General features: G+C 51.7%; 1 protein-coding gene across 1 annotated transcript in view; it reads left to right on the forward strand.

Moving 5' to 3' along the window:
* Positions 1-24,248, forward strand: part of vwa8 (von Willebrand factor A domain containing 8) — a 46,876-nt gene that overhangs the window by 17,109 nt on the left and 5,519 nt on the right. Inside the window, exons 21-40 of the mRNA XM_062457106.1 lie at positions 836-911; positions 2,415-2,550; positions 2,942-3,061; positions 3,254-3,459; positions 5,984-6,135; positions 7,772-7,880; positions 8,033-8,171; positions 8,803-8,990; positions 9,850-9,972; positions 10,142-10,206; positions 10,308-10,433; positions 10,866-10,975; positions 12,321-12,472; positions 12,663-12,870; positions 12,968-13,049; positions 13,134-13,338; positions 19,038-19,146; positions 19,305-19,461; positions 21,838-21,946; positions 23,813-23,938. Coding sequence (XP_062313090.1) covers positions 836-911; positions 2,415-2,550; positions 2,942-3,061; positions 3,254-3,459; positions 5,984-6,135; positions 7,772-7,880; positions 8,033-8,171; positions 8,803-8,990; positions 9,850-9,972; positions 10,142-10,206; positions 10,308-10,433; positions 10,866-10,975; positions 12,321-12,472; positions 12,663-12,870; positions 12,968-13,049; positions 13,134-13,338; positions 19,038-19,146; positions 19,305-19,461; positions 21,838-21,946; positions 23,813-23,938 — 2,698 coding nt within the window. The remainder of the gene's footprint in view (positions 1-835; positions 912-2,414; positions 2,551-2,941; positions 3,062-3,253; positions 3,460-5,983; positions 6,136-7,771; positions 7,881-8,032; positions 8,172-8,802; positions 8,991-9,849; positions 9,973-10,141; positions 10,207-10,307; positions 10,434-10,865; positions 10,976-12,320; positions 12,473-12,662; positions 12,871-12,967; positions 13,050-13,133; positions 13,339-19,037; positions 19,147-19,304; positions 19,462-21,837; positions 21,947-23,812; positions 23,939-24,248) is intronic.

Raw genomic sequence — 24,248 nt, forward strand, 5'->3', positions numbered from 1 at the left:
GAGAGAGAGAGAGAGAGAGAGAGAGAGAGAGAGAGAGAGAGAGAGAGAGAGAGAGAGAGAGAGAGAGAGAGAGAGAGAGAGAGAGAGAGAGAGAGAGAGAGAGAGAGAGAGAGAGAGAGAGAGAGAGAGAGAGAGAGAGAGAGATGGGAAAAGGCAGATGGATTTGATCTGTTAGCGTCAGGCCCTACTTAGGTGCCACCGACGAGCTGTCTTCGCCCTCGAAGCCAGGGAGAGCAGTATGAGAGGTAATCGATGCCGGCAATGGGACGCACACGTAGAGAGATAGGACAGTGTTTGGACTGGAGGATCCCAGTGGTTCTTATCAGGCATGGAGCGTTCGGATCACAAGGCTGTGGGAGTGAGGTCTTCCTACGGCTGCTTTCCGCTCCCATTCTCTCCCCCGTCGCGGACCTGCACTTTCTCAAAGTCGAGCGAAAGTCAGAGGAGCGCAGGAGAGCTGTACGTCGGGCCGGGCTGGGCCTGTAGAGTGGGTTGACGTTGGCCTGGTTAGCTTCCATAGCGCAGGCCGGCTAATATTAGCCCGGAGCGCCGGCCTGGGGGGAACGTCCTCCCTGTCGCAGCGTCGGCAGAGAGATGCGTCCCACAAGGGGGGGACCAGGCTCCCAGCCCATGAAATCGGGATCCTCTGGGGGGTCGACCTGGAGCTGGGTACCCTCTCCGGGGGGGGGAGAGATGGCGAGAAGGGTGGGGGAGAAGCGTTTTGCGGGTCTCGCTCTAGTCGATTCCCGGCTTTGACGGGAATCGACTAGATCGACGGTCGGCGCGCGCGCGCGTGCGTGCGTGCGTGTAACCTCCCTCTCCTGTTCCTCCACAGAGACACGACGGTCCAGACGCTGACCCTGCAGCCGTCCGTCAGGGACGGCGTCATCGTCTACGAAGACTCTCCCCTGGTCAGTAGACCCGGGTGAACAAAGGACGACGAGAGGAAAGGGGAAAGGAGGGGAAAGACAGAGACGTGGAGAGGGGAGGTATACGGGATAAAGATGGAGACAGAGGGAGTAGGGGTCGAGGGTATTGAGTGGAGGATGAGAGGAGAGACGTACCGTATCCCGGTTTCAAATGTTATTGTGACATTTAGATGTCAGTGGGGAAGCCAGAAGTGGTTGGTCCTCCCTAAATGGGTTTGATTGATTTTCTTCTTCTTCTGTCTGCAAACCCCCCCCCTCTCTCTCTTGCTCTTCCTCTGTTTCCATCTCTCTCTCTCAATATATATATATATATTCCATTCTCTGTTTCCATCTCTCTCTATATAGATACATCTCTCTTCCCCCTCTCTCTGTGTCAAGTAAATGAGGGAGGGGGAGGAGAGGAGAGATTAAAGGTTAAAGGGCATGGGTGTGTCCACAGGGTATTCATGAGATGATTACTGTGGCTTTTTGAACCTGGGGGGGGGGGGGGGTGAAGTGCATGGTTGAAAGGCTTCAGTCCAACATGGACATAGCACTACGTTTTCTTAAGCCATCACACACCATACATACAATTACAGTAAACACTACATACAACCGGACATACTGTAAATATAAACAGTGTCGACAATATCAATAACAATATCAAGTCAGTCTGTGCATGAATAGTGACTGAAAAGGCACCAGGCAGAGGTATAAGAAAAATACCTCAAAAGATTCACACGATTCACAAACCGTCTGTGCGCCGCTGTAATGTCTGCGCCGACGGTCTGCAGCCTAACTGAAGCAGCGGGGGGAGCGATGCTAGGTGACTGGCCAGCACGCTCCGGATCCTAACGATCGTTCTGCCGGACTTCCCACTGAGCCCAGTATCTTAAGTAACGCCGCTGCTTCTGTGAGGCTTGCGTTCGGCCACGTGCAGGCTGCAGACGTCCGTGGGGGCGACGTCATTCATGCGTCGTGCGTCTGGATTTTGAAATATGCGCTCTTTTCCCAATCGCCTTATGGCGCGACTGAAAGGCCTTACGTTTGAACTGGAATCCTCTCACGCGTCATGCCGAAACGCTTTAGTTCCCGATAATTTCAATAATATATATATTGATATCTGCGAACGCCTTTCAGTAGTTTCTGTAAAAGGTTTTCACGACACACTATGAGAGCATTTGAACTGTTTTGTGCAGTGTGTCTGAGCACACTGTGAAAGCTTTTCAATAGTTTTCAGTTCACTACAATGTGTGAAAGCTTTTCAATAGATTTCAAGAGACCAGCTCAGTTCAGAGCTCATCATTTTTCAGTCGTTCACGTCAGAGTGTTCCAATTGTGTATCTGAAAGCATTTCACTTGTACGTGTGCGTGGTTGTCAGTATAGTATCTGAATGAGTATACAATGTCCCCTATAGTCCCTTCATCATGAGAACACGGCCTCGGTTATGTCACGAGACACGCGCCTAAAGTTGCTGTTTGTAACTGAGGTTTCCGCGTGCGCAGGTGAAGGCGGTGAAAATGGGCCACATCCTGGTGATTGACGAGGCAGACAAGGCCCCCACCAACGTCACCTGCATCCTCAAGACCCTGGTGGAGAGTGGAGAGATGATCTTAGCCGACGGACGCAGGATTGTATCTGGTACAGACACACACACACGCACGCGCAGACGTAACTGGCTGTTTAAAGGGTGCCAGAGATGTGATGTCTAGTCATTAAACACTGTAATTGACTATTGGATGTCACCAAAGACAAACACAGTTGCGAGCCTACAGTCCACAGAGATCCAGACATATGAACAGGGGTTAGGATAAAAGCCTTTATGGACTAGGACCAGTAGTTGGACTATTCAGGGCGTAAACACTGAAGATTTTCCACTTATAACTAAACGAAGGGAGGACAGTGTCAACCATGGAGACGCGTGACGTCATACAGGAATGTAAACAGAGTCTGACAAACCTCAGACTGTATCTCTCTGTGTGTGTGTGTGTGTGTGTGTGTGTGTGTTTGTGTCCTGTCTGCTGTCCTCCAGACCTAGTGGAGGCAGAAGGGAGGCCCAATGTCATCTCCATGCACCCAGACTTCAGGATGCTGGTCCTGGCTAACAGACCTGGCTTTCCCTTCCTGGGGAACGACTTCTTCGGGTCGCTAGGTATAACCCCCCCCCCCCCCCCCACCCACACACACACCATTTTCTCATTGACGTCCTCAGTGAGTGACTGTCATCCATCAACCCCTCTCCCCATCTGCTGGGGTGTTTGGTCTCCGATCCCGCTCGTTTTACGTCAAATTGACTGACGGGAGTGAGCCATTCAGCCACCTTCATGTCCGCGTCTGCTCCCAGGGGACATTTTCAGCTGCCATGCCGTGGACAACCCCAAGCCCCAGGCCGAGCTGGCCATGCTGAAGCAGTACGGCCCCGGCGTGCCCGACGCCACCCTGCAGAAGCTGGTGGCGGCCTTCGGGGAGCTGCGCTCCATGGCGGACCAGGGCACCATCACCTACCCCTACTCCACCAGGGAGGTGGTCAACATAGTCAAACACCTGCAGGTGGGGATGGAGGCAGTCTCTGTCTCTCTCTCTTTCTCGCTCTCTCATTATCTTTCTTTCTCTCGCTCTCTCTTTCTCTCTTTCTCGCTCTCTCATTATCTTTCTTTATCTCTCTCTGTCTCTCTCTCTCGCTCTTTCTCCCTTCTCCTCTCTTGGTCCTCACGTGCACTCTTAACACGTGTGCCACGTCCAACCCATTCAGGTTAGTTTAACGTAGGGTTAGGCTCTTTCGTAACGGTTTGACCCTAAAAACTTGAGACACTTCAGTATGTTTTGTGTTTGGGTCCTTTTATGAATAGTTCATAGAGATGTACATTATGCATGAGGGGTTTCCTCCAGTCACAGTGGTCCAAATGCACTAGAAGGGTGGGGGAGGGAAAAGGGTGGGGGGGGGTTTAAGTTCCGGGGAAGGGAGGGAGAGAGAGAGAGAGAGAGAGAGAGAGAGAGAGAGAGAGAGAGAGAGAGAGAGAGAGAGAGAGAGAGAGAGAGAGAGAGAGAGAGAGAGAGAGAGAGAGGGACAGAGAGAGAGAGAGAGAGAGAGAGAGAGAGAGAGAGAGAGAGGGCTCGGGAGATAGTGGTACTACCTCTGTACCTCAGTATGGTCACACACATATACACACACACACATCGGTCTTAGGGGATGAACTGAAGGTTGGCCTCATTTTAAGCAGCAGGCGGAAGTGAGCTCAACAAGGACAGAGAGTGAGAGACGGTTTAAGTGAAAGAGTTAGGAGAAAGAGAAAGAGAGGGGTGGTGGGCGTTTGGAAACAAAAATAGAGAGCGGAGGGGAGCGACACAGGACAGGGGGGGAGAGACGGAGGAGGAGAGGAGGAGGGAAGAGCGACACGACGGTGGAGAGGAGGAGGAGGATGAGGGAGAAGGAGCGAGGAAGAGAGTGCTGTCAGAACCGATTAAATGTCCCGGCGTCTGCTGTCTAGGAACTCCTCCGCCCTCTCCTTGGTCTTGTATAACGTTGCCTCCTCGTCCACTCTGTCCCTCTGGCCTCAACCCCCCGGTGCTGCCGCCTGGCCTCATCCCCCCGGCTCCACAACGAGAGACACACACCTGGGCTCCAAAACACCGTTCACCTTCCCTTCACTCGATTGAGTGTCACTCGATGAGCGACGCTCATCGACGTCGACTCGTACAGTAGCGTAGCGCTGGTCCGAGTGAATCATGGCTCTCACGGTCAGACTGCAGGATGTTCCGTACAGTATGTCTCGTCTCTGGTCCATGCTGCTAGCCAGGCTGTGTTTACGTACACTCTCCCCCCTCCCCCCTCCTCCCCACTATAGAAAACAGAAGCTGCTATTTATACATCCTCTGTCATTTATCACTGGGGAAGGAGAGACGGCGTGTGTGTAAGTGTCTGGTGCGTGAGATGCAGTTGATAATGTGTTTAACACGCCGTACGAAGGAGACCTGTGAAGACCTCCGAAGTGTTATTCATGTCTGGTCGTCCTTGTAGTGCTAGCCTCATTTTAAGGTCCTTAACACGTACAGTACCCCTGAGAGACAGGAAATTACCATACAGCAACGACAGGAACTGAGAGAGGGTGAGAGAAACTGATAAAAGAGAGAGAGAGGGGGGGGGGGTAGGAGTCTACACAGGGGATCCATAATGCTAATCAGCTCCCCCGGGAGGAGGGGGCGGCGGGTCACCTCCATAACCGGGATCCCATTATATTTTTCCTCTGCCATAATCCATCACCCTGATCATCAGCTCACTGATGGAACTTCCGAATACACGTACGTCCCGCCGAGGGTTCATGTAGCAAGCAGCACTGCACCGATTAGCCCACACATGCTGACTTAAGTGTTTGTCTCGGCCTTACGGTCTCTGGAGGACTACGCTGTTAGTCCTGTAGAGCGGTCTTATTGTCTGATTATCTGGCAAAGTGAGGCAGGGGTGGAGGCAGGGGTGGAGGCAGGGGTGGAGGCAGGGGGGGGCAGTGGGGGGCAACCCCTAAGATGGTGTCTCGTCCCTCTCTCTCTCTCTCATTCTCTCTGTGTGCGCGTGTGGGAGTGTGTGCGGCACAAAGCAAAGGATCCATCTTTAGCTCCTCTCCATGGTAACACGCCATCTTAGGCAGGGACATTAAACAACATTAGAGCCCGAGAGACGGAAGCACACGTATTGACACAGGCACAGTCGCACGCGCATACACTTTTGTCTCACCAGTGATCAAGGACAAAATTAAGTTGCGGTACTTGAGAGAGAGGGATAGGGAGAGGGTTACGGAGAGGGAGGGAGGGAGAGAGCGAGAGAGGGAGAAATAAAAATAGTCAGAGCTAAACTTTGGACCCATTTGTAAGTGAGAGCAGCACAGAAATGAGTTACCTCTGTGACGATGACATCTGTTTTTCCAGACTGCCTGTCCCTGAACTGACCTTCCTGCTCACAATGCTGCTGCCATTGTTGTTTCATATTCAGCTTTACTCACGCCAAATCATATGAACTTTTTCCCTCTCTTTCCCTCTCTGCCCCATTTCTCCCCCCCCCCACACACACACACACTAACAGGAATTCCCTGAAGAGGGCCTAGCCAACGTGGTGAGGAACGTCTTTGACTTTGACTCCTACAACAAGGACTTGAGGGAGGTTCTGATTGGAGCGCTGCACAAGCATGGCATCCCCATAGGAGCCAAGCCCAGCAGTGTCAACCTGGCTAAGGAGTAAGACTTCTGGAGGACCTGTCTTACATACCACACACACAGACACACACAGACAGACATGCACACATGGGCATTGCTGAGAGCCAGTCTGGCTGGCTGTTAAACTCTTTATGTCTCATGTTGCTATCGCTCAGGGAAGTTCTGTCTTTCCCTCCCTGGCACTTTGACACTAACACACTCAAACACACACACACACACATGACCACTAGCTAGAATGCTGTGACCCTAACCAACACAGCACAGACTGTCCTGAACTCCCTCGACTAACACACGTCTTCGTGCCTGATAGGGCCTGGAGTCAGGCCAAGACTAGTGTGCCTTCACTCATCAGTAACACACACACACACACACACACTCTGGCTCCACCATGGCTACAGGTGGGGTGTATTTATAGCAAGACATTAACAGACCATAGACCCAAACCTTTTAAGTCAAGTCTATTTAGAAGGGGAAGCATTTGAATTTAGACATTCTCTTCATGTAATGCTTCTTCCGTTATGGGTCATGCCGCTCGGACCGTGTTCCCAGACAGAACTTAAACACTTGGGCTTCTGAGAAGTCATACTCCCAGTAAATACCATTTATGGCAAACGCTGCTCAGTTTACGCTCACTTCCTCTTAGATGCAAGGTAAGGCGGAGCTGAAGGTCAACCTACCGATGTACAGAATTTTAATAAAGGAAAATATTTGTTTCTTCTGTCTCCTGTTTGTTTATTGGGACCCGACGCTTCGGATTTGTTGTAAAGTTTTGACCTTGAACGTAACTTTGAAGTGCCGGACGCGTTTGCAAATGCAACAGGGAAGAAACAAGTATTTTCCTTGAATTATATATCGCGTTTAGTTTATGTTAATGTCCTATTTGCTTGAAATGACATGATGTCCGAACACACAGATCAATTGGGTTCACTGGTTTGTTACATTTATGTAAGATAACGTTATTAAGGCCAACTACCGCATGAAAGGCTCGATTGTCAGTGGTGTAGTTGGCCCGGTGGGTAGGCAGAGGAGGTGAGGGTGGAGGGTGAACTACACAGTGACTCTGACCTTCACCTGGACTGGTTGGAGTTGATGTGAAGAGAGTCAATGTAAGAACATATTCAGTTCGGTCCTCACTACAATATCTGATAGAGAAGTTTGTCTACAGTTTGTACAGTGTATGATGTGCACTGTAATACTATGCCTATAATTCACAAGATCCAAAAACCATGGAATAGTCCATATATGGCCATAGTTTCCCCACAACATCCTGGTTGCATCAAAGCAAAGTAACGTCTGAAGGACAGGCTGTCCAAATTTGGACATGGAGTTCTAGAAACAACTTCTACTCTTTGTTGAGGTTTTCCACTGAAAGAGAAACAGTTCAAGTGAAATGGACAGTTCATGGTGTGCTATATTGTGGCTATGGTGCTGACAGCCCACCTGCAACCAATAATGGGATGGCCCAAACCCAGCAGTGATTCATGGAAATGAGAGTCCAGTAAACATCTGGCCAGACGCAACAACCAGGGAGGCCAACCAGACTCACACACGTGCACACACACACACACACACACACACACAAGGAAAACACACACACATAGGGGAGCAGAAGGAGGAATATATGGTTGTAGGATGACCTGCATCTTTTCTCTTCCAGGTTGCCCCTACCAGAGGTCAAGATGTCTGGCTACTGGACCACTAACCAAAAGGGAAACGCCCGCCGCAAACTGCTTTGCCCCACAGAAACTCACCCCATAGACATCAAGGTGCACACGCAAAGAGTCACCCTTTACACTCGACCCTCTATATTGGTCTGAACACTTCTACACGTACAGATTACCCCCCCCCCCCCCCCCCCCGTTGTTACCATGGTCCTGTGTGTGCGGTGTGTGCTAGCGTGACCTGCGTGTGTCCTCAGGGCCCGGTGTTCCTGCGCGTGCAGGGCTACCCCTGTGAGCGCCAGGAGAGCCGAGCGCTCAGCTTCAGCGAGGAGAGGGCCCACTGGCAGATCCCCATGAGCGAGGTCAACATCGTCTGTGACGTCGCCACTTCCAACGGTACACAAAACCTTCCGCGGATGTCGCTCTCAGTCAAGTCCAATGTGTTTTTATGACATTTAACCCTCGTGTTCTCTTCGGGTCATTCTGACCCATCAGTCATTGTGACCCACCGTCGTATTGCGACAACTTTACCGCATACAAAAACAAAGTGAAACAAAGTGGGTTGTCTTTTTTTGTATTGGGTAAAATTGGGTAAACACAACGATGGTTCGTTATGAACCTTTGGGTCATGTGACCCGAAGGCAGCACAAGGGTTAAAAAACAACTTGTGTTTTTGTACAGTCGGCTAAGGTCAAATAAGGCCCCCAAATAACGAACGTTCCAGCAAAAGGACGCATATACAGGCATATACATGCTAGAATAACATTCCTGTTTTTGCTATCAGGCGAAGGAGAAGAAGTAGGTCTTAAGATATGATTTTGAAACGTCGGTAATGGCCGCCACCTTACTCACACCTGGCTGACACACCTCTCGCGAAGGGTGTCACGTTTGTCAGGGTGTGGATCTCATGTTACAGCGGGTTCGGGCGATCCGCCTTCAACACACGGGCGGCAAAAATGCCGTCGCACACTTCGGACACACTCAAACCTCACTCACGCTCCTCTGCGATCCCGTGTGTGTCCTGCAGATGCCATGTACGTGGCCACGTGTAACCCGGTGTCCCTGTACGCCATGCGTGACGGCGGAGACACCATCCACTGCATGGAGCTGTACGACGTGTTCCCGCGCACCATCAGCGGCGTCTGGCAGCCGTTCGTTACCGTGGCGGCGCTAGGAAGCCCCCTGGATGGACAAGTGGTCCTGCACGAGGAACAGGTGGGACTGGGCATGCCACGCTTAGACACAGACCACAGGGCCCACACACGTTGTACTGAAAGAGTTCCAAGTGGAATGACGTGATCGCTCTCGAGTTATTGTTTAATGTAGTACGTGTGTGTGTGTGTGTGTGTGTGTGCGCGCGTGTTTGTCCTGTTTGTGTTTGACCCCTGGAGTGCTCCGCGAGCGAATCAATAGTTGTGCAAACATTTAAAACCTAAACACAGAAAAATAAAAATGGTACATATTAGGGGAAAAAGGAGGCTAAAAATACCACAGGATGAAAAGAGAAGAGAGGAAGATGGATAGCTCCTTTTCCTCCTGCGCAGGAGTGAAAGGTTCCAGACACTGGAAGGTTCATTCCGAGGTCGTGGCTCTCCCAGTGGAGAAAACACACAGTCCACTTCCTGAATGAAACACCTCCCACAGGCAACTAGCCAACACACACACACGCACACACACACTTTTGATACGACTCCACCAGAACTTCCCCTAGTGAGACTGTCTTCCATATATTAAATATCATGGTGGCCATACCGAGGACACTAAGGCAGCCGCCAGAGCGTGCTGACAGACTGTCATCAAGACAGCCTTGGCACACACACTCATACACGTAACCCTAGGACCCTTAACCCTAGCGCACCCCCGCAATATACAGAAAGACCTATTGACTGGTTTAATAGAGAGTTTGTCTGGTAAGTGTTAAAAGGAAATGAGTCTTGCGCGAGAAAGAGCAGGCATTCGCCGAGACACAGATGGACAGGGCTGGAACCTAGACAGGGGCGCCATCTGTTGGTCGGGGTCAGAACACGCAAATCAGCAATGTGTGGTTTGTTTGTGTGTTTTTCCGCTCTCCCAGGGTAACACCGTGCTCCACCTTGACGTGGTCACCGGGGCGGTTCGGCGACTCCTGCTGTCACAGGACACAGATGAGCCCGCCCCTTCCAAAGCCTCTAATTGGTGGAGCAACAAAGAGGAACAGGTCAGAGGTCACGCCATAAACAGACACCATAACAACTTAATCACACAGGGCACCTCATACATCAACCCAATTTTCATTCACTTGGATGGGTAATAAAACAACACAAAAGGGAGGAGGTCAAACGGAGGACATCCGCAACTAAATCAGAACGTGTGTCGTTGATCCCCAGAAAAGTCACAAGATGTGCCGGGAGTTTGCCCACAAAAACTGGCTTCTCTTCTACAAGGAGGATGGGTAAGCTGGCCTCACTGCTGCTCCGCTAAAGCATAACCGCCCACTCTGTATAATAAGGTTACACCGGAGTCATTGGTGCCTTACCTGTCATGCGCTCCCAGGAACCAGCTCGAGGTGCTGGATGTCCTGGAGGGCCGGGTCCACACCATCTCTCTGCCCATCAACCTGCAGGCTGTCTTCCTGGTGGCAGAGGATCGCTGGCTGCTCCTGGAGAGCAAGACCAATAAGTAAGCCTCCTCTCCTTTTCCCTCAACCCCACTCCTGTCCTCCTCTCCCCTCCACCAATCTGCTCGTCTCTTCTCCATCCTTCTCCTCTCCCCTCCACCGATCTGCTCGTCTCTTCTCCATCCGTCTCCTCTCCCCTCCACCGATCTGCTCGTCTCTTCTCCATCCTTCTCCTCTCCTCTCCACCGATCTGCTCGTCTCTTCTCCATCCTTCTCCTCTCCACCAATCTGCTCGTCTCTTCTCCATCCTTCTCCTCTCCTCTCCACCAATCTGCTCGTCTCTTCTCCATCCTTCTCCTCTCCTCTCCACCAATCTGCTCCTCTCTTCTCCACCCTTCTCTTCTCCTCTCCACCAATCTGCTCCTCTCTTCTCCATCCTTCTCCCCTCCCATCTCTCGCTGGTGAAGTTACCTAACCCGGTCTTACGTTGACAGGAAGTTCCTGCTGACCAAGCCCATGCACATGGGAGCAGAGGATTCTGGGGTGTGTCAGCTGCACACCATCAGTGAAGACGCCGTCAGCTCTGGATTTGGAGTCAGCTCAGGTAGCACAGTGTCCTACATCACATCTCAGCAAACACACAGCATGCTACCTCACATCCCAGCTAACACAGTGTCCTACATCACATCTCAGCTAACAGTGTCCTACATCACGTCAGCTAACACAGTGTCCTACATCACATGTCAGCTAACACAGTGTCCTACATCACATCTCAGCTAACACAGTGTCCTACATCACATCTCAGCTAACACAGTGTCCTACATCACATCTCAGCTAACACAGTGTCCTACATCACATCTCAGCTAACACAGTGTCCTACATCACGTCAGCTAACACAGTGTCCTACATCACATGTCAGCTAACACAGTGTCCTACATCACGTCAGCTAACACAGTGTCCTATATCACATCTCAGCTAACAGTGTCCTACATCACGTCAGCTAACACAGTGTCCTACATCACATGTCAGCTAACACAGTGTCCTACATCACGTCAGCTAACACAGTGTCCTACATCACATGTCAGCTAACACAGTGTCCTATATCACATGTCAGCTAACACAGTGTCCTATATCACGACTCGGCTAACACGACCTGTTACATCGCATATTATGTAACAAAGTATTCAGCGTCACAGCTCAGGTAACTGACGTATCAACATCATAATGTGGGTGTTACAGCCTGCTACATCTTACCCTGGATTCGGTTGTTGAAGCTTTCATAGCCTTAAACCTTTTCCAATTCGCCTTCAACTCTGCTGAGATGTGATGTCAGTTCCATTAGGACAGACTTACTTCTGCCCCCAGCTTATTTTCTGTCCCGACAATTACCAAGACTTAGAGCCTCCTAAACCATCTCCATTACTTTGTGAATTAGGGCATGATGTCATGAGTGTTATCCAGCCAATAACACTAATGGATCAGATCTCACTGTAATAACTCACTGGCTAGGCAATAAACTATAAGAGGTGGTTGAACCCAGTTTGAGTGCACCAGTCTTGCAGATGGAAGTTTGTCTCTGAGAGGACAGACTGGAAGTCTATGAGGTTTGCCCTTATCTAGGCGTTATATCATGAGACGGGAGCTGAGGTGAATCTCTGTCGGCTCCGTCCCTTCATCGTTCCTCCCTTCTGTCCCCTCAGGGGCGTCTGTCTGCCATTCCGGGGGCCGTAAATCTGATAATTCACCCTTCTCTTCTTCTCCCCCGTCTCTCTCTCTCCCTCTCACTTGATCTCCTCTCTCTCGCTCTCTCTATCACTCGCTCTCGTTCTTTGTTTCTTTCTTTCTCTCTCCTTATCTCTCCATCCCTTCCGTTCTTCATCTCTCTCTCTCTCTCTCTCTCTCTCTCTCTCTCTCTCTCTCTCTCTCTCTCTCGCTCCTCCTCTCTCCAGGCGAGGTCTGCGTCCCCCAGGGTGTGTCCTGTGATCAGCTACCCAATGAGAACTTGAGCGCGGCTCTGGGCCAGAACATCGTCTCGCCCAACCGCCTCCTGGCCGACACCAGGTCCTACGCCCGCGTGGTCGTGGGCTTCCCAGACCTCATGGTGAGATGACATTACAGCCACACTTCCTGAGATATTGACCGGTGCCAAGCTGTTCATAAAAGCCCCAACATCAATTAAGCGTCGGCCGTCAGCGATTGAACTATCCCTCTCCTTTCTTCATCCCCCTCTCCTTCCCTCTGGCTCCCCCCCCCCCCCCCCGCCTCCCCCCATTCTCTCCCTCCCTCCCCAGTCCCCTAACGAGGTGTACAGCTTCAATAGGGACGTCGACCTATCAGAGATGAAGAGTCCAGACGGGGGGGGGAGTCAAATGTTCTTCAGAGGCGGGCTCCGCTCCAGCTCGGCCAGACGAACCAACTGCGTCAGTCTGCTTTCAGCCAATCAGGTCGTCCGGGCACTCCCACCTGGCCAGGTGCCCATGAAGGACATCTTCCCCAAAGGTCAGAGTTCAAATCAAAAGAGAATGGGTTCCAACCGTGAGTGCATCCAAACACACATAGAAACGAGACTTAAAAGGATTGTTTGTGTCTGTGTCAGACGTCACACCTCCAATGACTTCTGCTTACCTGGAAGTGACTGACCTCAACTCCAAGAAGCTGAAATACATTCCAGTTCCACGGTAATTAAAGCACGGTTCCATCACTCTTGCCCACAGCGCTCCAACCTTCTCCCTGCGTTCGATTGACCTCTGTATTATTGACAGGTCTATGACCGTATCCCCGTACACCACCTGGCTGTCCAAGGTCTCTGACTGTGACGTGCTATTGGCTGGCCTGGGCACTGGGGGCGTGGTCACCGTGGACATGGGCGGGTACGTCCGTCTGTGGGAGACGGGATTGGCCAACCTGCAACGTTCCCTGCTGGAGTGGAGGAACATGATTGGTTCAGAGGACGGCAGACCCGTGCAGGTAAAGACGGCTTCAGCTGCTGAAAGGCTGAAAGTTGAAGCTGCGTTTGACTCATTTTCCAGTAAGTCGCACGCAGTCAGAATACCTCAACCGCTAACCAGTTTAGAGAGCAATTAACCAGAGCCCTCAAAAGTGAATTATGCACTACCTCAACATTACCACTAAGGGGCAGTGTTGTACCAGAAATAATTCCCCTGACATGTCGTCCCATAGTAACAGTCAGTCATCGTCACCAACTCTGGGAGATCGATATGTATTTTGACCTCCCTGTTCCTTCCTCCTCCTCGGAGCCTGTTCATCCCCAGTGTCCGGGTCTGGATGGAGCTGGGCTCTGTGTGAATGAGAGCTCATTGTAGCTACGCTAGGATGGGGCCTGACCCGGGTTAGGGGTCAGAGCACACAGAGACTGGCTGGGACATACAGTACCAGACCAGGCTGTATGGGGACAGATATAGACTTCATTGTTCCACCTCGGAGCTGGCTCTAAATCAGAATCAGAAGAATTTGCTATTCGGTCTAGGAATACCGTGTCCTGTCCCCAGACCCAGAAATGAAGCCCCTTGTTCAGGATTTGTGTTTGCTGTAGGAAACACAGGCACGCACAAAGACACACCCATACATACACACTCACACACACACACACACACACACAGTGAAGGGCAGGGCCTTTCAACATCAGAGGCCCTCTCAGCCTAGACTGCAGGGTCCACAGGTCTTCTTTGAGGTTGCACCTTGAGCACACAGCCAGGCAGGTTCCACACAGGGCCTCGCTGTGCTGCCTGGAGCCCTGTCCAAACAGCAGGCCTCTCCCCACACACGGCGCCCCCTCTGAGGTATGAGACCTATTTACACACAGGGCCGCAGTATGTACACTGGTGGGGAGACACACACACACACACACACACACTGTACACACGTTATGGAAACATCCACGTGCAGATACCCTACACACTTTCTCTCGACCACTCTGACCCCCTCCCCCCGTACACCCACGGACATGGCATGTTTGCCGAAGGGGCTTATTTGAGGACTTGAGTTCGAGAAAGTGTGACGTCTGGAACGAGAAGTTGCAAAAAGTGACGGGCAAGCACCACATGGCAGATTTTCAGGGGTCGGTCGTGAACCGCTGTGCGAGGAGCTTAGAGCGCCACCGTCGGATTGGGTCCTGTTCCAACGCCCTCCCCCTATCTGGATGGGACGGTCGGGCTCCACGGCAAGGGCTAAGACTGCCGACGTGCCACCGAGTCTGTGTGTGCAGACATGCTGAGTCCCATACGCACAGTCCCGCGTACACCCACGCCCACGCAGGGCGCCGACTGATAAACAGGGTTTCATTAGAGAAGAGCACTGCTGTTTTCCATGGACGGGGGGAGAGGTAGATGACAGCTCTCCATGACCTCATAATGCTTCTATTCACACACACACGCAGGACCTGGAACACGCTCGGCGCATGGTGTGTGCGTGCGCGTGTGTGTCGCGTGGTGTTGCCAGTTCTCCTTCTCTCCCCGAGCCCTCTCTGACATTTCTCCCTTACCGCATCACTGACATCGCCTATCCACATACACACACACAGCTTTGGCATCCCTTATCATTCATATTGTATTGCATAGGCATAGATTCTATGCCATAGAACCAGAGTTTTTGTTGGGACAGACCCAATGTCTACAGGCATAGACGAGTATCCCATAAAAGATATATTCATGCCAATGCTCTTCAAGACACACTCTCACTCATTCATGCATTCCACTCTGCTGTTTTTCTCTCCATATTGCTACTTTGGTCACTTGTGAGTTGCGGCCCTGCCCTATTCAACAAACCACGTTAGAAACACACACACACACGCGCTTCACCATCAAATCCCGCTGTGTCTCTCTGTGGGCATCTAAAGGGAGACCGAGAGATATTTACGAGCCTATTAATTCCACAAGCCGTGGACCATGGAGGAGAGAGGGGACAAAGAGCGAGAGGGGGCTGAAACGAGAGAAAGAGAGAGGGAGACGTGGAGGAAAGAGGGAAGAGAGGGGTTCCCAGGGTTCATCTCTCCACCAAACAGGAATTCCCCCATGCTGGAGTCTGGGACTGAATCCTGCAATCACTCTCCTAAAGAGACATGTTGAACTACTATAGGAGCGCCTTCGAATGACGGCTGTAACCTTACTAGACTTGATATAACCGCGGAGCTACCATACTGGGCCTACTTCGATATCTAACAAATCGAGCTTGGCAACCTAGCAAGCAGTAAGTATCGGATGTATGGTTTTAGTTTAGGATCTGTGGTCCATCAAGGAAGTGTAGAGGAGATAAATCCTGTCTTACTTGGGCAGACTCCATATCAGACCAATCCCTCCCCTGTCAGACTAGTCCCGCCCCTGCCATCCCAGACCACCCCTCCAAACACTCCCACCCACACACCATCACCCCCACCCTCACCCCCCAGTCCATCTAATTGGGTAAATACAGAGCAGACAGGCCTGTTTGCTATTTCTAATTAATCTCTTAGGCACACACACACACACACTTCCCAGGGAGACCGTAGTCCTGGAGAGCAGGAGCAACGTCCTGTTGATCAGGACACATCCTCACTGGCTTCCCTACACACACTCGCTCACCCCCACACACTCTTTCTCGCACAATCGCATACTTGCATGTGTTTGGCTGGCAGATGGGTGTGGTAGGCATGGTAGATATTCTTGTTATGTGTTAAAGGTGACACCAGCATGTGAAGAATCTCGTTGTGGATATGTCTCTCCTTTTCTCCCCCCCCCCCCCCCCCCCCCAGGTGGAGATGGAGACATTCTCTCTCTCTCTCTCTCTCCCTTGTTGCTCCTGCCCCCCACCCACCACAGGGAAAAGTGTAATTTGCAAATTGCAGGAAAGAACCCACACACACCCTAAAGTTGCAGCCCAGTGGCCCATTAACTCATCCCCTACAGCCAGAAGCCTGAACAGAGACATGGGCCAGGCGTCGCCTCATTGGCCCGACATGGTGGCACATCCTGTATCAAGCCCCTCCCTCCCCATCACTTTTAGTTTAGTCACTCCTTACCAGCAGCCAGAAACCAGAGAGCAGCAGTATGTGCCAGGGACTGACACCTCGTGATAGAGACGCATGCTGCCAGCTGCCAGCCTGCTGAACTGGAACTGGTTACTCACTGCCTTACCCGCACAGTTGAGCCAAGATGGCATCACAGAACTGTCTCCCCTTACTGGCACCGATGAACCAAGGTCGCGTCTCAGAACTACGTCCCCTTACTGGCACCGATGAGCCGAGATGGCGTGACAGATCGAATTCCCCTTACTGGCACGGATGAGCCGAGATGGTGTCACAGAACTATCTCCCCTTACAGGTGCTGATGAGCCGGAATGAGGACTCTCTATCACCTCGTACTGGAAGCATTCAGTTAGAGCGGAGTGCTGCTCCAGAGTCACTCATTGCTGAACGGTGCTGTGCGGAGGCCACTGGGGGTCCCATGCTGTGTGAAGGGAGGAGATTCACCAGGACAAAGAGACAGGCGATGAGCCTGTTGAGGGGCCTCTGGAGAAACCGACTGACAGGATGTAGATCTTGGGGATCGGAGACGCACTTCGCCACACAGTATCTATGGATGAGCGCGCACGCACGCACCAACTCACATACACACACACACGCCATGTACCCGCCTCTCCATCTATGGTGGAAGTATGCAGGTCGGCCCCCTTCGTTTCAACTGTTATTGGTTGACACGCAAACGCACGTGTAACAGGAGAGCTTAGGGTAGATGAGGTGAGCGCCTAAAAAAAGGGCTGCAGTGACGCGGGTGAGTGACCTCCGGCCCCTTACCTCGCATCAGGAGAATGGCACGCGGCGCGCTCTGGTTACTGATGCCAACTCTGTTCACCTGTGCACGCACACACACAAACACACACTCTTCCAGCACCCCTTCATGCAGACGCAGGATACTGACTCCTGCGGGAGATTAGCTCACCGCAGCTGTGTAAATAGGACGTTGTGTTTGTCTTTTTGGGGTCCTGGGGGGCTCCCCTATCTCCCCACTCATGTTTAATACTCAGCATGACCACTGGTCTAGTCCGCCCCCCCCCCCCCCCCCGTTCCCACCGCCACCCTCCCTCTGTTATCATCCTGGCAGGAGTGTGTCAATAAAGTTTCCCGTGGGGCTGTGTTCTCTGTGGCAGGGTGAGGGGAGGTGGGGTAATGCGCGGGAGCGCTTCAGGGCCGTCTGGGGCCCAGCTGGATGGATCCCGAGGAGCCCTGCTGGACTGAGCCTCATCCTGCTGACACAGCGCTTCTCTGTGGGGCTCCGCTCGCGCTCTCATTCTGCCCCTTCTCTTACTCTCTCTCTCTCTCTCTTGCTGTCTCGCTCTCTCTTTTACTCTCTCTCTCTCTCTCTCTCTCTCTCTCTCCTCTCTCTCTCTCTCTCTCTCTCTCTCTCTCTCTCTCTCTCTCTCTCTCTCTCTCTCTCTCTCTCTCTCTCTCTCTCTCTCTCTCTCTCTCTCTCTCTCTCTCTCTCTCTCTCTCTCTCTCTCTCTCTCTCTCTCTCTCTCTCTCTCTCTCTCTCTCTCTGGCCAGGTGTGATCTCTAAAAGATTATTCGAGACTCGCCTTGATGATCGGATCTCAATATAGAGATCCCTGCCACTGCAGTTCATTTGAGAACGGGTGTGTGTCTGGTAGCGAGTGTGTGTGTTTATGCTTCTGGGTATGTGTGCACGCTTGCGTGTGTGTGTGTCCGTGATATGGTGCGGTTGAAGGTGCGTGGGTCACTTTGGCGCTGGATACGGACAGGGAGGGAGCCTATCTAAGAGGCCGGTCTCCACAGATTAGACATCACCAACCCCCCCCCCTGACCACGACACAGCAGAACACAGTCAAGGGGCTAACCACACTGAAGTAACACCAGCCCCACGGCCTTCCATAACATCAAGGCACGTGAAAAGAGAGTTACCACAGGTCCATGGCCTGTTGTTGCCTTACCTTCGGACTGATATTGTCCATACTGGGAAACTGGGGGGGTGTGAAGTGAAAAAGGTGTGTGTGTCCTGCACCTGACTCCACACCTGTGTGTGAGAGGGAGAACGAAAGGGACTTTAGACCTAGTCATTGGATGAGAAACGGCAAGGGGAGGGGTCCTGATCGTTCCGTTCTCCTCCTCTCCCTGTCCCCCCCTCTCTTCTGGATGCACACAGAGCCTGTTCTGTCCATGCCTGGCTTCAATGAGAGGACTGAGAGAAGGGAGACTGCCTGATTCTATCCATCGCCCCCAGAGAGAGGGGAAAGAATCTGCAGTGTGCTGTTGTGTCCCGCATACTGATGTAGCTCTGTTAACCAGCTGAGTTTTTTTTTTTTTTACCTTGTGGCTGAAGTCCACAAGATAAGCACCAATAACCAGCCTAAGCCCTCTGAGAAGACGAAAAAACGAATCTCTCAGAAAGAGAGAAGAACAAAAAACGTGTTTGTTTTTTCCTCAAGACACGGTCGATTTAGAACAGAATTTAAAAGAAAATAACAACCACCATTATCCTATGTTGCAGTCCATGTGTTAGTCCAGTCATAAATGGCACATGCTAAAATGATGCATAAAGGACACATGCTTAGAAACACGGCACTTCCATCCCCGAGAGACTTCAGACATCGCCGTGTCTCTCCTGAATCCCTTTCCAAGGTTCCAGTGAACCTGCGCCTGACCTCTCCTCTCCCCACAGATCACCATCCAGAGAGACAGCGGTCTGGACGTCACCGCCCCCAAACATGGCAAGGTGGACCCCAAAAACGCCCCTCACGTCGGGGGCAACCAGTGGGCCGGGGGCACAGGTGGGTCTCCGAGATCACTTGTTGGACCTTGATATGGACACCTACAGTTAAGCTGGACTCTTTAATGAGCAAAATATAGACAGCCTGTGACTAGCCTCCTAGATCGGGATGCGTGGCCCCGCCCTCTATAACCATGTTGTTCCTCCGTCACCCTGCAGGGGGCCGAGACACGGCCGGGTTGGGGGGCCGCGGGGGGCCCTACCGTCTGGACGCCGGCCACAAGGTGCACCAGGTGTCCCAGGCAGAGAAAGATGCCGTCCCAGAGGAGATCAGGAAGGCAGCCAGGGAGATGGGAGCGAAGGCCTTCAAAGACAGGTATAGTCCACAAGCCTGTATGTGTGCGCGCGTGTGTGTCTGTGTGTGTGTCTGTGTGTGTGTGTGTGTGTGAGTGTGTGTGTGTGTGTGTGTGTGTGTGTGTGTGTGTGTGTGTGTGAGTGAGTGAGTGTGTGTGTGTGTGTGAGTGAGTGAGTGTGTGTGTGTGTGAGTGAGTGTGTGTGTGAGTGAGTGAGTGAGTGAGTGTGTGTGTGTGTGTGTGTGTGTGTGTGTGTGTGTGTGTGTGTGTGTGTGTGAGTGAGTGTGTGTGTGAGTACACGCGCAGGGAAGAAGGAACTGGCTGGTGTCTGACCAGGCTAAGTGTTTGGACACTCAGAGGGGCTCCTCGCTGATCTTCCACCCCCGGTATGCAGCTCCGATCTGGGCTGGGGAAGTTCTGGCCGCACCAGTCTGGATGAATGGCGCAATTGATTCTGCTGGTGAAGAGTGCGCGCGCTTCTGGGTGCGGGGTTGAGGGGGGCAACCTTTTCAACAGGCCATGAAGGCTGCCTCTGTTCTCCGCCCTCCGACTTTCCTTCCTTCTCTCTCTCTCTCTCTCTCTCTCTCTCTCTCTCTCTCTCTCTCTCTCTCCCTTCTTTTTCTTCTCTCTCCTCTTTCAGCTCCTCTCGTCCTGCGCCCCCTGCTTCAACACTGGCCGCTTTGACACCCCCCCCACCACCACCTCTCTCTCTTTCTCTCCTTCGTCTATCAGTGCAGCACTAAGCCTTGTCTAAGTTGTTCAACTATATGCTAACAGTCAGGTTTCCTGCTAGCTGTCACTAACTGCATCACCCCCTCCGTAGCCCTAGAACGGCCCTGTTGACAGGACTAGGGGCTACAGTAGATGTCTGTACTTGCAGGTTCTGATCTTATCCATGCTGCCAAGAGCTGTCATCATTAAGACCCGTCTCTGAGCTCTGCATGTCGAGGGGATGTTGTGTCAGGCCATTGTTGACGTAGGCAGTCACACATCCATCAGGCCTAGTTTGATCCCTCTAAGCCATGGAATACCTGATATGACGACACAGGCACACAGGAACTACTTTCGTCGAGCGCAAACACAAGCCATGTTACAGAGCACTAGTGTTGTGAACTGCGAGGCGCTGTCGTGTGTGTGGGTTTGTGAGTCGCTCGGGTTCCGTGTTGTTGTTTACATAGTTGTTATCTGGGGTTCTTTATGGCCCAAGAATGAGGCTTCGTCCCTTCTACCCTCCCCCCCCCCTGTCTCTCTCTCCGTCTCTCTCTCTCCTTTCTTTCCCTTGCTCTGGTCTGTGGAAGTTTCTGGAATTTGGAGGAAATAGCCGCGGCGGCTGGCCAGTCCGTCTGCTCACCACACACACACACACATTCACACACACACACACACACACACAGAGGAATGTGTGGAGGAAACCACATCACCATGGCCTCTCTGGACTGTGTAATGATCTGTGTGAGAGAGTACAACTTCAGGAGACTATACTAGATTTCACAGTCCCACTTGTTGTTTTGAAGTCGGCTGGTGAAGGAACTGGGTCCATTCCTTAGTGTTTTTGTTGTATCTGTTTTGGTCCATTCCTTGGTATGTTTAGGCTTGGTTCAAAGTGCTACAGTATGCGCAATGTGAGCACAAGAATGGAATTGTGTGTAATCCTTGCAGTATTTGGATAGCCTACACACATATACACGCACACAAGCACAGCACGTGCAGACACCTGCTCTATGCCGCAGACTTCTCCACCCCTCCAATGTTACCTGCTAGTCTAGTAAAGATAGGACCAGTGATATGGATTTGTGCGTGTGTAACTGTGATAAAGTACATGACCAGACAGGGTTTATCTGATGGCTCGGCTGATACATTCTCAGACTACACAAGACCCCACATTCACCCTGCTCAGACCCATTTTCTACACACAACACACAACACACCACACACACTGAGGGGTTTGATCTGGTCTCGCTCTAGTTCTCACCTACTGTATCCCTACCTGCATCCCACCAAGGTCCCCCCCCCCCCACACACACACACACACACACATACACACACCCCACACAGCTTACAGCTGTCAGTACAGCCTGTGTATGTGTTCATGTGGGTGTGTGTGTGTGTTCAGAGGGAGGCAGAGATTAATGCAGCCCGCTTACTGGGATAATACTGATTAACTGACCTGGGGGCCACAAAGGAAATTCTACAGGTGTGTGTGTGTGTGTGGTGAGGGTCACCTGTGTTTTTCCACTGCCGTGCTAAACTAAAGCAAGCTTGTTTAACTTCACTTACTTACGTGTGCGGTCCGCTGCTCTGTGTTAATGTGTGCAGCTACTTCAGAATGCAGTTGCAATTTTTCCAAGCAGCCTCTCTTTTTTTTTTCTCTTGTCTCTTGATCTCACTCGCTCTCTCAGGTTGAAGGAGATTGACATGAGTGAGTACGACGCGACCACATATGAGCGCTTCTCCGGGGCAGTCAGGAGGCAGGTCCAATCCCTACGCATCATCCTCGACAGCCTGCAGGTAGGACCTACACACGCACGCACCCACCCACCCACACACACACCTTTACACCTGGAGAAGGGGATCATAGAGTAAGCCCTGTACACAGTTGCTCTGTAATCAGCTCGCTGGGAGCCTGCCAACTTTGCTTGTGTTGGTAGGTGTGTGTGTATGTGTGTGTGTGTGTGTGTGTGTGTGTGTGTGTGTGTGTGTGTGTGTGTGTGTGTGTGTGTGTGTGTGTGTGTGTGCGTGCGTGCGTGCGTGCGTGCGTGCGTGCGTGCGTGCGTGCGTGCGTGTGTGTGGGTGGGTGTTTAAACGAGTGGAAAATGTAGGTGTGTATATTCATTTCCAGGTGTCAAGCCATACAACAACCTTTGCTTTGAACATGCGTGTGTGTGTGTGTGTATGTTATTGTTTGTCTTTGTCCTTGTTAACCCAAACCTCTACAACTATAGAGAACATAAAGATGAGGCTTAAATTATCATACCCGGAGAGTGAATCAGAGATGAGAGGCTCTCTTCCACACACACACACACACACACACACACACACACACACACACACACACTGTCACGCACATTTGAGTTGGCAGGCTCCCAGTGAACTGACATAGCTCTGCTGAGAGCCTCTGTCCAACAGGGAATCTCCCCCACTGTGTTGATATCTAAACAATGCAGCGGGTTGCCAGATAAGAGAGACCGGATCCCCCCTTTAACTCACTTTGGACAGATCTACAAACAGGTTCAAATCAAAGGCCAGCTCTCGGGTTGCCAGACTACAGTAAACCACACCCACTGTCCCAGTAGAGGTCCATAGTGTTCCATACACACCCCTCAACTTAACAATAGCAGGACCTGCCTTTTGACATCATTTATAAATAAATATTGTACACGCACTCCACAGAAGAGTGTCGTAGATGTCAGAGATAAGAGCCTGCGCAGGACATGTGTGTGACCTGATTCGTGAAGTCCGTCATACGCACGTTCCTCCTGTGTCCGCTGCCGAAACGCACACCTCGCCACGGGCCGCAGCTGTACGAACAACGTGTTCTCAGGACGGTGGGACAGAGAGGGACAGAGAGAGACAGAGAGGAGCAGAGAGGGGCAGAGAGGAGCAGAGAGGGACAGAGAAGGACAGAGAGGGACAGAGAGGGACAGAGAGAGACAGAGAGGGACAAAGAGAGACAGAGATGGACAGAGAGGGACAGAGAGGGACAGAGAGAGACAGAGAGAGACAGAGAGAGACAGAGAGGGACAGAGAGAGACAGAGAGGGACAGAGAGAGACAGAGAGGGACAGAGAGAGACAGAGAGGGACAGAGAGGGACAGAGAGAGACAGAGAGGGACAGAGAGGGACAGAGAGAGACAGAGAGTGACAGAGAGGGACAGAGAGAGACAGAGAGGGACAGAGAGAGACAGAAAGGGACAGAGAGCAGCAGAGAGGGACAGAGAGGGACATAGAGAGACATAGAGAGACAGAGAGGGACAGAGAGGGACAGAGAGGAGCAGAGAGGGGCAGAGAGGAGCAGAGAGGGACAGAGAGGGACAGAGAGAGACAGAGAGGGACAGAGAGAGACAGAGGGGGACAGAGAGAGACAGAGAGAGACAGAGAGGGACAGAGAGAGACAGAGAGGGACAGAGAGCAGCAGATAGGGACAGAGAGAGACAGAGAGGGACATCTTTTTGTTCTCTTTCCTCTGGGAATGAAGAGAACCAGGGAAAGTGGCAGTGTTCTCCGGCCTCTCCTCCCTCTATTCTCTTTCTTCCCTTTCTCCTCGGGGGAATACATGAATAGAACAAGTGGCTAGAGGAACAAAAGCAGGAAAGAGTTCTTGTTGCAGCTACGTTCGTAACGATGAAGTGTGTGTGTGTTTGTGTGTGTTTTTCAGGCCAAGGGGAAGGAGAGACAGTGGCTGAAGAACCAGGCTCTAGGAGAGTTAGACGATGCAAAGATCATAGATGGACTGACTGGAGAGAAGGCTATCTACAAGCGCCGAGGAGAGCTGGACCCAGAGGTGTGTGTATGTGTGTATAGGATGCTGCCAGTGGGAGACTGCACTCCAAAGTTGTGGGATTATTATCACTGAGTTTGTAGTCACCTACAGTGTCGGTTCATTTCACACACACACACATTTTAAACTAGCATACACATGTAAGGCCAGGGATGCTTGTGTTTGTCCCCGGCTGTGAAACAATTCGGTTAGATGTTCAGGGAGATTGACTCGTTAATGTGACTGACTGAATCTGACTCCGATTTAGAAATGTGCAAGTACGTTACCTGTAACCTCGAGCGCTAAACAGTTAAGTTAAAATCGACTTTGAAAG

Source organism: Osmerus eperlanus, chromosome 3, assembly GCF_963692335.1.
Source record: "Osmerus eperlanus chromosome 3, fOsmEpe2.1, whole genome shotgun sequence".
Classification (NCBI taxonomy): Eukaryota; Metazoa; Chordata; class Actinopteri; order Osmeriformes; family Osmeridae; genus Osmerus; species Osmerus eperlanus.